Source organism: Leptinotarsa decemlineata, unplaced genomic scaffold, assembly GCF_025532065.1.
Source record: "Leptinotarsa decemlineata unplaced genomic scaffold, Ldec_3_MD MMD2_tig00078346_RagTag_RagTag, whole genome shotgun sequence".
Taxonomy (NCBI): Eukaryota; Metazoa; Arthropoda; class Insecta; order Coleoptera; family Chrysomelidae; genus Leptinotarsa; species Leptinotarsa decemlineata.
The window spans coordinates 1,980,576-1,998,201 of record NW_027412724.1 but is presented as its reverse complement, the minus strand read 5'-3'; the positions used below and the strand labels follow the sequence as shown (position 1 = coordinate 1,998,201).

General features: G+C 32.6%; 1 protein-coding gene across 3 annotated transcripts in view; it reads left to right on the top strand.

Annotated features, from left to right (window-relative positions):
- The first annotated feature begins 324 nt into the window (after positions 1-324).
- Positions 325-17,626, top strand: part of cut (homeobox protein, cut) — a 94,415-nt gene continuing 77,113 nt past the window's right edge. For 2 of the 3 annotated variants that reach the window (XM_074185784.1, XM_074185783.1), the window contains exon 1: positions 326-882. In XM_074185784.1, the coding sequence (XP_074041885.1) occupies positions 757-882 (126 nt within the window). In that variant the 5' untranslated portion in view covers positions 326-756. Of the gene's footprint in view, positions 883-17,626 lie in introns of all 3 variants that reach the window. The other variant, XM_074185785.1, reaches the window with a different exon arrangement.

Sequence of the window (17,626 nt, the reverse complement as noted above, 5' to 3'; positions counted from 1 at the left end):
AAATCACCCCTTAACTCTCATCCGTCACGAAAAAAAACCTTATAATATACGTGAAGGAAGGGGGTAGCGAAATGCGCACATAGATATCTTTCGATTTTCGTAAAAAGAAAATATCAGCCTTTACTTTACAGCGTTTGTATTGGCCGTTGAGGATCTACATGCTGAAAAAGAATCGAAATAGACGACCGTACGGTTGTGACAGAGAGCGAGTTATGCCGTAGAGTCGACGAGAGCCGCTAGGCGGAGACACTTTCCAACACAATGGGCGGAGCTCGTCGAAAACAGAAGACGGCGCGATAGAGACGGAAGAAGTTCGTTCTGAATGCACCATGCAAGATTCAAGCGAGCCGTCAGTCTTGGGGTAGAAATCCCAACGAAAGCACGTGGAAACGGAGTAGATTGATTACGAACGGTGGAACATCAACCCCCGTGTGACAAGTTGTAAACTTCCGATAGTGCTTCCGTTTTAAAATATTACCAGTGGTACGAAAAATTAATAAAAAAAAGATTGTCATTTCAAAATATGTATATAGAAACTGTGCGCACTTGATTTTGAAAAAGGACTGTGACAAAACAAAAACATTGGAACTTGTGACAAAGCCTTCTTCGAGAGTTATGATAGTGTTATGAAAAAAGTGCGAAAAACTAAAAACGATGCTAAATTGTGATGTTTTGATTTTCGAAAGGTGAAATTTTGGAACGGTAAAATAGTTTTTCCGATATTTTTTTTTCGCAATCCTGGCGGAGTTAGAACATATGCAGCCGACAGCTGCCGCCAATTTGCCACCCCCAGGGGGAGATATGGACTTACAGACCATGCAGTCGATGGACTGGTTGTTCAAAAAAGAAAGGATTTACCTCCTGGCCCAATTCTGGCAACAGGTAGGAATCTATTTTGTTCACTGAAAAATGTAGCAAATTTAGAAGCACCAATCATTCGACACTCTATTATTATCAAAATTTCAGACCTGTAAATAACTGAAATAATTTGATATAATCATATGTTATTGCCAGAAAACTATTTATACTCACAACATAATTGTGTTAGGCATGAATTGTCGTAAAGAGTCTCACGCTTTATAGAAGACTACATTGATTTGAAAATTTTTTTGTTAACGAAATGTTCAGAAGTTAGGGTACAAAGTTTATAAATGATCTGATATAGATAAACATCAAATTGAAAATTTATATCAAATATCCATGAGAAATTCAAATTAGATACACCAAGTAGATAGGTAGGCACTGAATAAAATAAGTTTCTAATATTTCCTGATTAGTACCTATTTGTTACAGAAAATGAAAATATAAGGTTATAAAGCAAATCTTATTGCCTATCTAAGTGTAGGTATAAATTAATCTCAATGTAACTTCTCACTTTCAAAAGAGCATTCAAGCTGAATATATTGAATCAAAAGATCTTTTATAGTATAAATCACAAGTACCTACCACTGCCATTTTCAAGTACTTACCTTTTCAAATATTTATTATCGACAGGTATAGATATTTCAACATTTTATTATGTTCTGATGTAAATTCCAAATCCCACACACTACTTTCATATAAGAATCAAGTAGAGTTCCCAGTTATCAAATGACTATTTATTATGTTAATAAATACTTATGGTAAGAATGGGGTAAGGTAAGAAGTGGGTATTGAAGACAGCAAATATCAACAAAGCTGAAGCAACTGAATAAAACGTCTATCAGAACATATCGAAATTGAAAATTTAAGATTATAATTATTATGTGTGTGTCAATAACATTTCGACGATTTTCATTGAGGCTCTCGTTCAGTACAAATATTTAGAAAACTCATTCGAGAGTTTTATTAGTAATTACGTATTCGAATCGACTACCGATAAATTCACCGAAGTTCTTTATCTATCCAGATTTATTGGTACTTCAAACTATTGAAAAACAAATAAAAAACGAACATAAAACAAGCCATCAAATATATTTTAATTGCTAATTTTGAAAGAAATACTATATAAACGTAAGTAGAAATTGATGTTGAAATTGATTATTTTTCAAGTTGGATCAATCAAAAGGCGCTATTAATTGGTTTTAAACTTGTGATAATCGTACATTGGCGAAACTATGTAGATAATATGTTATGATTTTTTGCGACAAGCATTACCTACCTACAAAGCAACTAAGTAATAATTGTTACCTATATATAGTGAAAATAAATTAAATGAATGGGTTTTAGCATGCATAAACCAAAGTGAATTTATATTAATGTCTATTTTCCGAGTGATATATACCTACCTAACTGTTTCTCAAGGATTCACTTCATATATTTTCTCTTAGAGTTGTGAATTGTTTGAGTGGATACAAAGAAGAAATCATCAATTTCGTGGTTTTATTCGTTTTACTCGATGATCTGTCATGAAAAAAATTGTAAAAGGAAATCGGTGAGCGCCAGAGAAAGACTCGAAATTCCATTCATTGTGGCCAAATACACAACAGATGTGAGGTTTCGAGAGAACACCGCTCACGATAAGGATGGCGCTAGCTATCAGTGAAGAGTGAAGTTAATTCTCCTCGGGCTATATGGAACGGATGAAACTTGTGTTTATATTCTTATTGATTCATCTGCAATTCGAAGAGAAGATAATAAATAGATAAACAAAAGTATTATGTTGAAAAATCACATCAGGGCGAAGAGAAAAAATATATTTTGGTATTTTTGAAAGGTTGGAAAGATGTTCACAAACGTATTCACAAATTTACTTTCCAACTGATTGGTTGTTGCCAAATTTCAAATTCATAAATAAAAGGTATAGGTAGTGATTCTGAATTAGACATTTCGCCAAATTTAAAATCGAAGCCAATACTTGCTAATAATAATAGTACCTATATAATATTTTCATCTTATACTTACATTTAACCTTTCATCTTACTGAATACGTAGATATGAGAAAATTACAGAATGAATCTTGGAATAAATATCTATTCAGTTGAACTCACAAAATATGAAATCCGTTATAAGTATAAGTAAGTCGTATAGATGAATATAATACTACTCCTACATAAAAATAGTAGGTACTATAATAATGTTATCAGAAGATCAGGCATACATTTAATGTCTCATTCTTCATTCCATTTACAAGCTGCAACAAAAAACATGTGAAAAAATTTATTTATTAGGTTTGAACTTATACTTTCGTCCAATGGGTAATTAATTTGTTTCAGCATTCCTAGGTATATAACAGTTATTGTTTTATATAAATTTTGAAAATCGATTTCTATAAAAAATACTTTTTCTGATGTGTAATCAGACAAATTTTCAAAACTCAGGCATTCATGAACAATATTTTCGTTGATATAGTTTTCTAACACCAAAACCGAAATTCACAAAATAGTATTTTTTTTCGGTTTGAATGACATATTTGGAAAACTTATCAAATCAAAATTACCTGTTCGTATGTGAAAACGTGACAAAAATGTTTGTAGTTATATACGTAAGTAGTTAATTTTTTATGATACTCTCCTCTTCTGAGTGCAAACTCTTTTTACTGACTCCTGATTCAAAAATCTGATCTACTTTTACTAGAGACAAAACATACAAGGATATCTATAAACCTACAGTTTTCTCTGAATAAAAACATCATATTGAAATGTTAATTCAAGAACTACTTGTTCGAATTAGTCAAGTAAATACCTCGGTAGATACCATAAATACTATACATTACACTGTAAAAAAAATTGACTGCTGGGAGAACTATTACAGTCATGTACTTGTCATATTTGTATTTATTCTAAGTAAGCATGTTTGTTCCACTTGGTGTTGTTTGCTATATAGATGATGTTTTGCGATTCGCAGCTTTTGTTTCAGCAAATGTTGATATTGTAGTTCGTACAATGACTCAATCACCTCAATTCGTGTATCCTTGAGTATTGACAAAAAATTGCCCAATTCAGGACGCCATGTGTTTCAATTGTTGAAGCTCATATAGGTATATCAACCAAATTCCAAAATTGGTCTCATATTCCTGACTAATTGAAACTCTAATTTACTATCGAATTTGGAATGAAATATTCTTATACAGTATTTTTATGATAAGAACGAAAAATATACTTACTGCTTTCCTTATGGTAGTTTGAAACTGTTTAGATGTTCCAAAATTCACTTATCAGAAAAAAATGTATATGCAATAATGGCAAATAACTTTTTGCCATGAAATAATAGCATGTGCACAGTTACTTCATTACCATGAATAAATGAGTTCAATATTCCATTCGTATTTTCAACATATTTTATCATTCAGATCAGTTCACAAAATAATTGCATCTATTTACTGCTGAATGAACAAGAAGCATCTGCAAAACTATCATCTGTGATGTAACTTGCATGAATGTCTGTTGGATATAGTCCAATATACATCTTGGTATTAGCTGGGAAATTAGTCGTTTTCAGACAGGCATTTACCAAATTCTACTATGTAGGAATGTTGGTACTTCGTTCATTTTTCCTCCAATCCACAACTTCATTTGAAATTGATAAGATTCGATATTTCAGAAGTGATAACTTGAATTTCTGGGTATATATACGGAAATGTGAATTAGTTCAGTCTGGAAAGAATCGTAGGTTTAGCTTTGAATTTTTCTTCGAAGAAAATGTAGGAATATGTAGTCAGTAATTACTGATACCGGTAAAAACTTGTAACCCGACCTTTTTATTTAGAGTTACAGGTAAAATACTTATACCAGATTTTACTTCATATCAATTTGAATATACAGTTTGAAGGACGATTACTCAAAATTATTGCATACTTTCATTGACGTTCGTTAATTTTTTTAAGTTTTCTGACCTCTTCATATCACAGGAAGTAAAAAACCGAAAAAGGTTGCACTCTAAACAATGATCGCTCCATAGAAAATATATACATTTTTCATTATAAACTCCGAAATTTATATCCGACACCGAGAAAATCAATTAGTCAGGAATTCCATTCAGACGGTAAAGACCTACCCTGGATAAGTGATTTCATTCAGCCTTTTGAAACAATTCATCGCAATCAAATATCCTTTTCTCTCTATTTTGTAACGTTATTAATACGATAAAAGCGAGAAGCAAATCCATAAAGTAACATTTTTCTACCAATTACTACGACTTCAACATCGCGAGCCGGCTCAAAAAAATATATCCAGAAGGGTATAATATGCACCTACTCGAACATAAAATTTGATATATCAGTCCGGATATCTCTCTCAAAGTTCAATAAATCGCGAGAACCCTTAAAATCCAGCGCAAAAAAACCGAAAGGGCGAAATTACTAATTCCTACATATCTGGGAAATATACTCTAGAAGTATAAATTTCGCCAGCATCTAGACAAAGCGCAAAGCCTTTTCCCGAATAATTTCAGGAAACTCGGTCCAGTCTGGATTGACCGTTCCCTATAAAAATCGCCTGAACGATTTATTAAATCTCACTTCTCGTACATATATGAGAAGCCCTAGTGAAAGGGCCTAAATTTATAAGTGAACGAGTTTTTTCTACCCTTTTGATTCATCTCTATAGTATGCTCGTGCCTGCATTACAGAGACAAAAATTAAAGGGATAACTCCCTCAACCCTTATCAAAAAATTTCGACGTCGAAGAGCTCCATTTTACCATGGCTAATTATGATTTTGGCTTCGTTAATGAATTATTGGAGATTTATGAGTGTGAAACACGAGATGCGAAATATCTAGATAGTTTTTTTTAGAAAAAATTATATCCATTCGTTAGAAATCGTGAACTGCGAGTCTAGACGAGGGGAATCTTGGTGCATTTGCCTCGATCATGCTGGGATTTGGAATGACACTTTAAACTTTGAATTACAAGAAAAATGTTGATAGAGGATTAGAATTTTTCAGTTCAGGTTCACTTCAGTATTTCAAATTCGTTCTACTTTGAGTTTGCACCAATATATATAGAAAACATTCAAAAATACATACGAAACAGTTAGCTGGGCTAGCTTCAAGGTGGCCTTGAGATACTTTTGAGATTACCAAACTCAAAAATCTAAATATCGATGCTCATTGGCAGTTTGATACCCACTTCATACGATTTTCATTGTAGTTTTCATATATTTTTCATCCATAATATTGATTCTTTCACTGAATCAATATGCAGCAGGCCAAAAATACCCAAATATTGTTCCACTTATTTTCTGACTAGTCAGCACACCCGGAAAAACCCGGAATATATATATATATATATATATATATATATATATATATATATATATATATATATATATATATATATATATATATATATATATATATATATATATATATATATATATATATATATATATATATATATACATACATACATACATACATACATACGCGCGTCCCCAGACAGACTGGCGCCGTTACCCGTTACGTAACGAAGCGATTCATTCTCCCATAAGATGTTATCACTTCAAAAATGAAATGTATCAAATAACTTTTTTCTGCCTCAGATATATCAATTTGATCTTCCATTACAAACCAGTAACATTCTTCACAATAGCAACTGCATATTTACACAATCGCCTTCCATGTGTCATTTATTATTCATATAAATGCATCATCGAAAAGTGAATTGAATTTTAATATGTCCCGAAATAAAATTTTCAAAATGACTAAAGTTTAAGGACAGTGATAAAAATCACATTCGATATTTTTCTTTATTGTTCCATTTTAAAAAAAAATGAAACAAATGGTTTTGGATTATTCGGTATTTCAAGCCGAATATTTCGCTTTCCAACCATGTGGAAAACTGTTTCTATTTCACTGCGAATGAGATGAAATGTCGTATATTTGATATTACCTCTCTTTACAAATTTGTTTCGCTTCGGTGATAAATTTCCAACAAAATACCATAACGTATTGGAGAGAGCGGTTTTATGGAAGCCAAAGTATATTAACATTGGAGTTTTGGGTGAAATTAAATTAACAAGTGATTAATTTCGAAGCAAGCGTCTAAAAGTTTAGAAATTAAAATATATCGACTCCCGATGCTCCAATGAGATATCGAATTATAAATATCTGCTAAATATGTTTTGGAAGCCTCATGATATATTTCATTAATTTCGGTTCCCAAATTATCGATTGCGCTCATCCCCAACCGTATTCTTATTCGGAAGTCTATTTGAGAGGAAATTGGTACGGTCGCTTCGGGTGTAAAATGGAAATGGACAGAACCCCTTTGCAGGTTTTTTTTTTCAAACAATTGTTAGTAAAAGCAACGAGGTGTTTCAGTCTTCATCGAATCAACCTCAGATCATCCTCGAAGAAACTTCTGCAATGTAAGGAAAGACAGGGATCCTATATTAAGGAGGAGTCCATACTATTTCGATTGGTGGCAATCAAACAAAGTCGAAAGTAGTAGGAGGAGAGTTTCGATCGACTTGAACAACCAAAAGATGGAAAATCATTTTAAAGTTGAGACATATTGAAGGTCTCGATTGGCATGTTTTAGGTAATAGTCATTACTCAGTATTGATCTAGCATGTGTGAAATTTTGAGGGTGAAACTCGTTGCTCAGCTTTTGCCAAGCTCCCATGAACCTTCATTCCATGAAACTATAAAGTTGTGTATTGCTTAAGATAAACGGGCTCTTCACGAACGTTGTCGAGCTAGTTTACCAATAACAAGAAACTTGTTGATTGGAATTGGTTGAATTTGAGTTTTTTGTACTTACTCTTCAGTACTTCTCACAGTAGTAGCCAGGAACTTGATAACGATCCTGTCAAAAATAATCTGGTAATTGTTCCAGACTTTATTATCGGAACAACCTCGTTCTTCAGGTGGAAAAACTCTTGAAAAGTTTAGATCGAAATGTTTTCAGTTGCCTAAATGAGTTAGTTTGCCACGTACCTCTGACATACACCATTATCGAGGGAATCAAATAGACTAAGTCAGTCATACTAGGCATTATCAGTAGAAGAAAAGCAAGCCCCAATCAGGCGAAGCCCCAAATATGTGAGCAATAATCCAACGCAGTTATAATTTGAGATTTTTCACCATTATCAACTTCAAAACAGCATATTTTTTTTTCATTTGACTCCTTAGAGAATACTGATTCCAGAGTTTTTGTATAAGTTCTATATACTGGTACCTACTGAGCCATTATGCCAGATATGACAAATGCACAGCATTCCGAGCCTCTCCGTGTTTCCAGTTTACATTGTGAATCCATTCCAAAAGGAGTAGCAAATGAAAAAAAATCCAAATTACCTTTCACTAAGGTCATTTTAGTGTAGCTATTCATAATATCGAACTAATAAAGTCTGGTAACAATCAGAAATAGATAGTCGAATGAATAAATTCTAGTTCTTCTATTGTGGATGGAATTGCACTGTAAATGATCTCAGCTCGCATGAATTTTACATATTTATGATAATAAGGAATCCTTCACCGTATTCTGACCGTATGATCAATAAATTTGTTAATGAAATTTTTTCCTGCCTGCACCCACAACTGATAGAAAATCTAAGTTGCTCGATACATTCATGAGAACAAAGATACTGAACTTCCTTTGCCTTATAGTATTATTTTGTGCCAAAACTGGTGTAACGGTTTATTTTTAATAAGTTATGCACCCGAAGGTTTTTCCCGCAAAGATCCAATATTCTCCATATTATGACGTCATTTTCCTTGGTAGTTGTATTTCGTGTTTCTTCGAAAATATGATATTTTATTGCTTGAAAAGAGACATTTCTCCATGGGACAACCTATTGAATCAAAGTTGACAAGTGTTAATCAAATCTTGTAAGTCGAGCAAATATTCTATTCGAAAAAAAATGTTAGTTCGATTATTTTGATTTGAGGTTGCTCTAGTTAATGAAAATACTCCTACAATTTATATTCAACTTGAACTATTAACGATAACTGCCAATATTATTCTGGAGGAAATAATTTGCCCGACATACTTCTTACTAAATGAAATTTTATCACACATGAGAATGTAGAAATGTGACTAAGACAATAACATGTCTCAAACGGAATTCGTGTCGGGCTGACTGTATTATTCGATTAGTAAATGTTAATTTTGCAAATTATCACTTGTTTTAATCGATGAGTCATATCAATTAGGCTATTAGCTCATCGATACATTTGAATTGTTAAACTCACTTAATCTAACCATATAATGATTAATTGTCAATTCAGATTAATTGTCAATATTCGGGTTAATATATACATATTGAGAGTAAACATGCCACAGGAAAAAATTCGATGGAACATGTGTTCGATTTTCTCACGCAAATTTTGTTTATTGCTCGAGTTCAGTATAGTTTTCCGATAAAAGTCTGACGATGTTTCTTTCTTCCAGTCATTTCGTTCGACTGAAATGCTTTGAAGAGAGACAAAGATCGAGAGTAATTGAATATCTGCAGATGGTTTTGTTGTTTTATTGAATTTTATGGGCAAATCATTAAATTTTATTAGTTTATTATGTCCTTGGCTGCGGAGAGATGGATTTTCTAAATGAATACGAAGATTTTGCGATCTGAATCGGTTATTGCTTTGTCGATACATTGCCACGATATCGTGGAGATTTATTTCGCAGACAAGTCACACGGACAATTATGTTTGTACGCATATTAAAACGTTTCGATTAAACGACTACAATTCTCGACTTGGTATTCATTGAAAAAATCTCGGAACATGTGTTTTAATGGTCTCCTTTTATTATTATTTCCATTAAATTGTGTATCGTAAATACGACATTACCTTCGTATTAGACATACTGTACAAACATTAACGGCTCAGATGAATATTTTCATTTAATTATTAATAATTCGTTAATTATTTCTAATTATTACCAAGGAAATCTTCCAATTTTTTTGCTTCATGTGTGGTACACCTGCGCTGTATATCAACCATAGCTCACACCACATTCCGCTGCAAGTATCAAATGAATATTATCAAGAGAGATTTGCCATAATGATCTTTTTTTACTTTCAAGATCTGTGATTGCGGTTTTGAGTTAATTGTTCGCTGCACGTGCACTGTTGCATTGTTGCCTTCGAAAGCAATAAGCAGGTACTACAAAACATAATTTTCACCTATACCAAAATGTATATCGAAACGTCTCACTCCTGTCTCATCAGGAATGATTTTCATGTTATCACGTAGTGAATATTACAGAAGATGTAAGGGAAACACGTGTCAACCGTGAAATAAATGAATGCGCAATTAATAAAAAAGATGCGGAGCCGACTACTTGCACGTGAGATTCTTCGCATCTTTCGAATAAACAGTTGAAGCGAATAAAAAACAACATGGTTCAATTGACTTTTATGCTATGATAGTTGTTCGAAAATGATGGATTGATATCTTTAAAGAAAAATTCAGGGAAAATTACACCAAGTAGTTACTTAGTTGTTTTTAATATTTACCTAATTTCCAACATCCAAGAGGAAAAAACCTGATCTCAAAAATGTCTAATAATTCATGTCACTGTTGCTATGTGTGGAAACATTCTTGAGAATTTAAAATTACAAATAGATGTTTCATCAAGAGGTGTTGGGCAGGGCACGTGTCAAGAAATGGTTGACAAATCGATATATTTTCAAAATATCACGGTCTGAATATAACACGAGATACATCGTAGTGGAGTTGTGTTTTTGTATAATAGACCGCTAACCCATGCTTCATTTTTATGTGAATATTTGATATATTTCGAAAATGTATGATTTTTATTGTCCTAGAGTATAGAGTTTCAATCTTGTGCCGCCATCAGATGTAATTGGTGCACGTGTACATCTTGAAAAGGGAATTCCTGATTTACCAAAAGTTGTGTACGACTTTGATAAATTCAGGTACTAATCATGCCTGGGATATAGCATAACTGATGAACACTGTACAAAAAAAAATGATGGAAGAAAATAAAAAAAAAACATTTACCTACTGGAAAATGCAAAGGTGATATTATTGGCGTAAACGTAACATAAACGGTATATACAAAAATAAATGGCCATGAATCCTTTTTTTTATAATACAGGATGTTTATTATTGAACATGCGGTAAATCAAGGAACTATATATCCTTCGACTATTCTAAGGATATTTTGTCCTTTGATGATTTTTGATAGAGCACTTTGTTTCGAAGAAAGGGGGTGAAAAAAAATTTCGACAATAACAATTTTGGTAATTTTGAAATTATTTACTTATATAGCCGAAATAAAAGTATATCATACTACACTGGACCTACCAAGTAATAAAAAATCTAATAATTCCCTTAGTGCCTATCAACAACATTCCGATTACTAGAAACAGCTGCACACCGGGAAAAATGATTGAAATTTACCTCGGAATTTTCATTTCGAACGAAGAAAATTACTCCAGTTTTATTGAAAATATACTCTTTCTATTGAGTAATTCACATCCCCGAGCCTAATTTCAGTAGGCAATGTACTTTTCATTGAGAATTAAATATTCATCTAATATATGTGTGAAATCATAACGTATTATTTCATGTGAAGAGAATTACTAACTGGACGATGGGTATTCCCCCTTAGTAAAATGTAAATTTTCGCCATCTCTTTATCGAATGTAAAATTACGCTTGTATTTGTGAGTATTTATTGTATTGTTCATTCTTGTCTACAGAAGCGCATCGGTTTGTCTGACGAGTGCATTAGAATATTTTTGTTGTTGGTGAAAATAAATAAAGAAGGTGAGTACATTTCTTGTAAAATTTCAATAACTAGTCCAATAAACAAATGAATTCATTGAGTTTTCTCGTTATGCATTATAGAGTGTTTTTTCATTACAAGTATATCCTAACCTCACATCGCGAATTATTTCATACTGTATGGAATAGTACAACATATTTTAACAGAACATATATTTGAAAATGTGATAATTACTGAATGGTATTGAGAAAAAGAGAAAAAAAAGATATACTCGATAGCAGTGGCGTGACTCATCAGTGACGCCGTATGCACGATCCATTTTAAAAATGAATTTTGATGTGGAATAAAGTTTCGTATTGGTGGTTTCAAATATCGGACAATGTTAAATCGTAATTTCATTTACCTGAAAAATATCTGAATGTTTTATTCGTATCTCTCATAATTTTGGATAAATTTGAGGATTTGTGATTCTTATTATTGAACTTGAAAACATTTTTGTGATGGGAGGCAAGTTGGAACTCAAAATTGAAGGAATCGAGAAACACTTCAGGACTTTTTTGTTTCTGTTGAAGAGGTGAACAAAACACTTCATCACCACTTTATACCATATCATTATAGCTATATTTGCTATATTTCAGAAAATGTTGGAAAACATTTGGAAAAATCTAATTTTTTATTTAAACGGTTGAATATGTATCAAAAATTTTTGAGAAATATTAATATTGAATTCAAACTAGTAGTAGTTTCTCTCTAAGAATGTGTGTTCGTCAACTTATTGTGTTTTTAGATTTCTAAACCTATTCATTTGATGATATTTCATTTCTCTTTTAGGATAATAACAGCAATTGAGGAAAAAAGAAAAAGAAATATTACTTTCATTTCTCTTTTTCGAATAATACCACCATGAGCAAGAAAGAAAATGTGTTAATTTGAAGAATGGTTTTTTTATTTTGTACTGTTATTTGACTTTTTTGAAAATGAAAAAAAAATGTTTTGTAGAATTTCATTTCAAGAATGTATATGAATTTATTTTGTATATACACATTTTTTTAATATATCAATGTGTAATATGTCTTGTGCATTCAATTATCTAAATTATGAGGAAAAATGGCCACTTAAGAGTCAAGAGTCAACATCCGATTGAGGTATCATTATCTTCAAAACTACTCTGAATACGGACCTTCTTACAACGGAATATCCCAAGGTAATATAACCCGTAAATGAATAATTACAATGTTAAATTTTATCAGAGTATAGAATTCCACTGTGAAATTATATAAGAGTGTAAAATTCTACTGTAAAATTCTGTCAAGAGTGTAATATCTCGATATAAATTTATATCGCAAATTTACCCTATAAAGTTTTATTTCAACACAAAATTACACTCAAAATGAAAAATTACACTGAAAAATTCCACACTTGTCTTCGGGGTAGAATTACAAAATAATATTCCGCATGGAATGTGAGATCACACGCGAAAGTAATTTCTCGCTAATGTGGGCGGTAATTAAATTGCCACCGGTACCGGTGGAAAATTTTTTACCAGTGCAGACATCCAATTTGCTGGGTGTAACGCAATCAGAAACGTTCCTGGTGTTTTTGAAAGAGTTCGGAAGTCGATGAGCAGAAGATTGGATGCTTGCATCCGAGCGGGGGGTAGTAATTTTCAACAGTTCCTTGTAGATTAAAGAATATCACATGTGATTGTTATTGTGGAAAGTCTTTTTCGCTCCGTATGTTCGAAACAAAGCGCCCTATACAAAATCATCAATGGACAAAATATCCTTAGAATAATCCAAGCAATAGTCCCCTGAATTTTTGCCGTATGTTTTATAAACACCCTGTGTAAACGACATTCTTGATGCTGAAAATTACTTTTTCAAAAGCCGTACAAAATGTAGGTATCGCCTGTCCCATTCGATTAGGAAAGATCACAGTCATAAGTAGAATCTCCCTAAAAATGTACCTATTAGTTTTGCAGCCTACAAGTGAAGGACAAATTCATACTTCAAATGCAAATCAAGACTAATTTGGACCTTCGATATGATGGAAACTAAAAATATATCAATCTTGTTCAATTTCACTTCAAAACTGGGTAAAAAAGCAACTATCATTACTAATCTCATAATCTCTAAAGGATAATGAATTTATGGTGCAAGCGGTTTCCGGAGGGAATTATTCAAGTTAACCTATATAAGATTGAATCGGAATGGGGTGGAGTGACAATTTTTCAGACGAGAAATATTTATAATGTCTTGAAAATTGTCAGTGAAACTGAATTCTACGTTACATGTTAATTTACCTTCGATATACATTCAATATTTTTATGTAAGACCAAAGTGAGACCCAGTCCTCCCGCCCTACTTTGAAATACATTTTTTTGGGTCGTAATCAACGAAACAAATGAAATAAGTTAGTATCATATGTGCTTATATGGTGTTCAGTCTCTCTATCAAAAAAGATGATCCTTTTCCCAAATGAAATGTTATATACCTACGCCACTGCTTAGAGAAAATGGTAAAAATTGCTCGCGCAATATCGACGAACTGAAGTGATGAAATGTCTCTATTGAAAATGTATTTCCGATAAAAATTTCATGACAAATTAACTAAATCCATTTTCGATACTCGAATGATTATTTCAAATTTTATATCAACTTCCAAACCCTCCTTTCGATAAAATCCACGCACGCGGATGAAAGTTTTACCGATCCTGTATTCCCCAAAGAACGACATGAGAGCTTCGTACTGTCACTGCTAATAATTGTTTGGCAACTTTTATCCCTATTAATTTTCAGGAATTAAACCAGAGGACTTAACGTAATTTGATTTGGTTGGAACTGTAGGAAAATCTTCGAATCCGCCATAGAGCAAGAAACAGGGAGTATTGTTTATTAATCCTACGCTAAAATCTGCTATACTTTAGTTCTAACTCAGTAGTTTCGAGTAACAGACTTAAATCTTCTCCCCGTTGTGTTCGATCTTTTTTAGAGAAAGCGAAAATGTAGCGCTACAGAAAGAGACAGCGAACTTCTATAAGATCGTTAAGTTAGGCTACAATAAATCTGGAGTATTGTAGAATCCATCAGTGCATAAGTAAGCTGGTAATAGCGAAGGGGGTAAAATAGGGTAAAACGGTTAAACGTTATAGAACGCGCACAATATGACAAGTGAAAATAATTCGAGTGGAATTCTTACATTTTGCGACAGTAAATTGAATTATAACTCGATGTGCAACTATTTACGTGCGGGATGAGATTTTCCTTCATTTTGTTAACCGTGCGGCAATCTTCCGCCTTAATTACATTTCGGAGAACAATTGGGATACATCGACGTAGAGAATCAAAACGCAGATAGAGTTTCCATAAACAACGATCCTGTTTTCATTCGATTGAACTCTTTTAATGAACCTGAGCACAATATCTACAAGATACATCTGTAAAAATCATTTGATCTTGTCTAAGCATTATACCGAGTTTTGTTTTTTGGGTTCATATGGCTATTAAATTTCATTTCTTCTCTTTTTGATTATATATCAAATCAGAGGTATTAAAAAGGTGGAACAATGTGTGAAGGTGTCGTGGTGAATAAAATCTTTTGTAACCCAATCGTTTGTGCAAAAAATTAAGTTGAATCTTTCAACCTTTGATAGTCCATATAATTTCCAAATGAAGGTATAGACCGCCGCGTTTCAACTTCAGAATCGTATTTTGGTCATCATTCTAAGTATGTAGGTACAAACAAGATTTTTTCAATATATTCCCATGTGGGCAAACCAGATATTCACCCTTTTGTCATATGAAATACTGATGTGATCACAATATTCCTTATATTGGCTTGCATTAACCACCAGTTACTTGATTAAATATCTTCCTATTTGTTTTCTCTTCTTTTTTTACGTAATACTACAATCACGAATACATTTTTTCTATAGATTCATCTTCGATCAGATGAAGAACCACATTCCACTATAAAATCATCTTCGTCTATATAACAAAGGCATTCAGTTCCTAATTTCTCTTTGTGCTACCAAACACGAAATTACCCTTGATCACCGGATGTGACGTGTATACAATTTACTAATCATCAATCATATATTTATGAGTATAAGTGAATAATTCGTAATTCGTTTATTGGACCAATTGATTCTCGTTCACTGCCATTGTATATCGCTCTCTTTCTATTAAATGTAATTATTGTCGTCGTGTACGGAGTAACGCAGGAAACAACATCTAAAGGGTAACATCAATATTGGTCATATCCTCTTTCAATACTCATTTGGTTTTATTAATTTTTATTTATTATTGTTCGCCGTTCACATTGGCGTACGGTTCGAATTTATACCGATGGTGCCCTTGAGCCACTTTACAAATCATACATTCCGAGTAATTATTGTAACAGAACAGTCAATCAAATTGACTATGATTGACTGACTGTTTTACCTGAACATCATTGAGTAATACTCTCTCTCTTTCTCTCTCTCTCAGCCATTAGGCAACAAAAAGATATGGAACTTTGTTTCATCAAGTTCAAGACTTGAAAGTATTCTGAATGTCTATTACAGAAGCATTTGGGTATATTTCAAATATATACAAATTCTTGATATATGTCAACAACTAGTTTAGACTTGACTTCATGGATCGAAATTCATTTATGTAATAGAGTCAAGATGTACAACAAATTTGCTGATCACAAACAGGTTATTCCATAATATATTTCTTCATCTTAGAATCTTATATTTTGTATATATTGATTGTATATCATTTTAATGTATGTTGAATATCATGTATTAGACTAGTACTGTGTTTTGCTGTACCTACAGGGTTCAGGTATATAATTCAACTTGTATCTGGTGTCATAATGCGTCGTCAACTCAACTCCACATATGTACACACCATTGGAATTTTATTTATGGCGTCGTGTTTATAAAAAGAAATAATTTTTCAGAAACAGTTAACATACACTGATCAATCATAATAATGAGAATTGATACGATATATTTATGGCAATAATACTTATCATGACCACCAGTCACATGTAAATCAATATCCATAGCAGCATTCCGATGTCTGGACAAATATCGAAAATGCGGTTTAACTGTATGAGATAAGAGAGAATAGGAAACGGCAGTCTAGTTTCATTTTTGATTATCGATATTTTCTCATTTCATTCAGTCGACTTCCTGACTGTAATCAGTCGATATGTGAAAAGTTTTTCCCAGTTAGGTGGTGAGTACTGGTAAAAGAACTTTTGTGATTACGAAAAAACCGTATTATAGTCTTCCATGAATGTGAAAACAGGGGGCTAATTTGGAAAGTTTAGATTTTAAACGTTAAAAACAGTTCAACATTTTTTAATAATCTGGGATTGGAAATCTGCCCAGCCTGAGAAGTTACTATTTTTTTGAATATCAAGATCAACTTAGGAAATTGAGGTTTTAGGGATATTCACCTAGAATTGATTTTAAAATGAAATGAAACGTCAGTAATGAGATGAAAAATTTGGTTCATGTTCAGCCTAATTCCACAGCACTCCTATGCTATATAAATTCTACCAGTGACTGATTTATATTTCATGATAACAGTTGACATTTCATTGTTCTATCAAATATTACAGCAAACGAGGTAATCCCAGAAATGTTTGAAATCACCTGAACACATCCAATGATTCTCCTGTAATTTTTTGAAACTATATGGAAGAACAAGGTGTCCAAATGCCGGTCCATAACAAAGCAATTTTTTTCTGGACAAGAATGTATAACCAGTAGGCTCACAGACTACGGTTCATAATTATTATTGTTGCGTGTTCCAGGTTCAAGATCATTCTCTCATTATTTAGGAGAATGTATTATTTTGTTGGGCCAATTAAACGAATTTGAAAACCCCACACTCAGTACCTTCGTCCCAGGAAATGATATGAAAAGTCATATGGGATATTTTGAGCCTCGCTGTTCATCTCCTTCGATGGAGTTATTATCTTCAGAATATCAGGTACCAAATCATCTTGA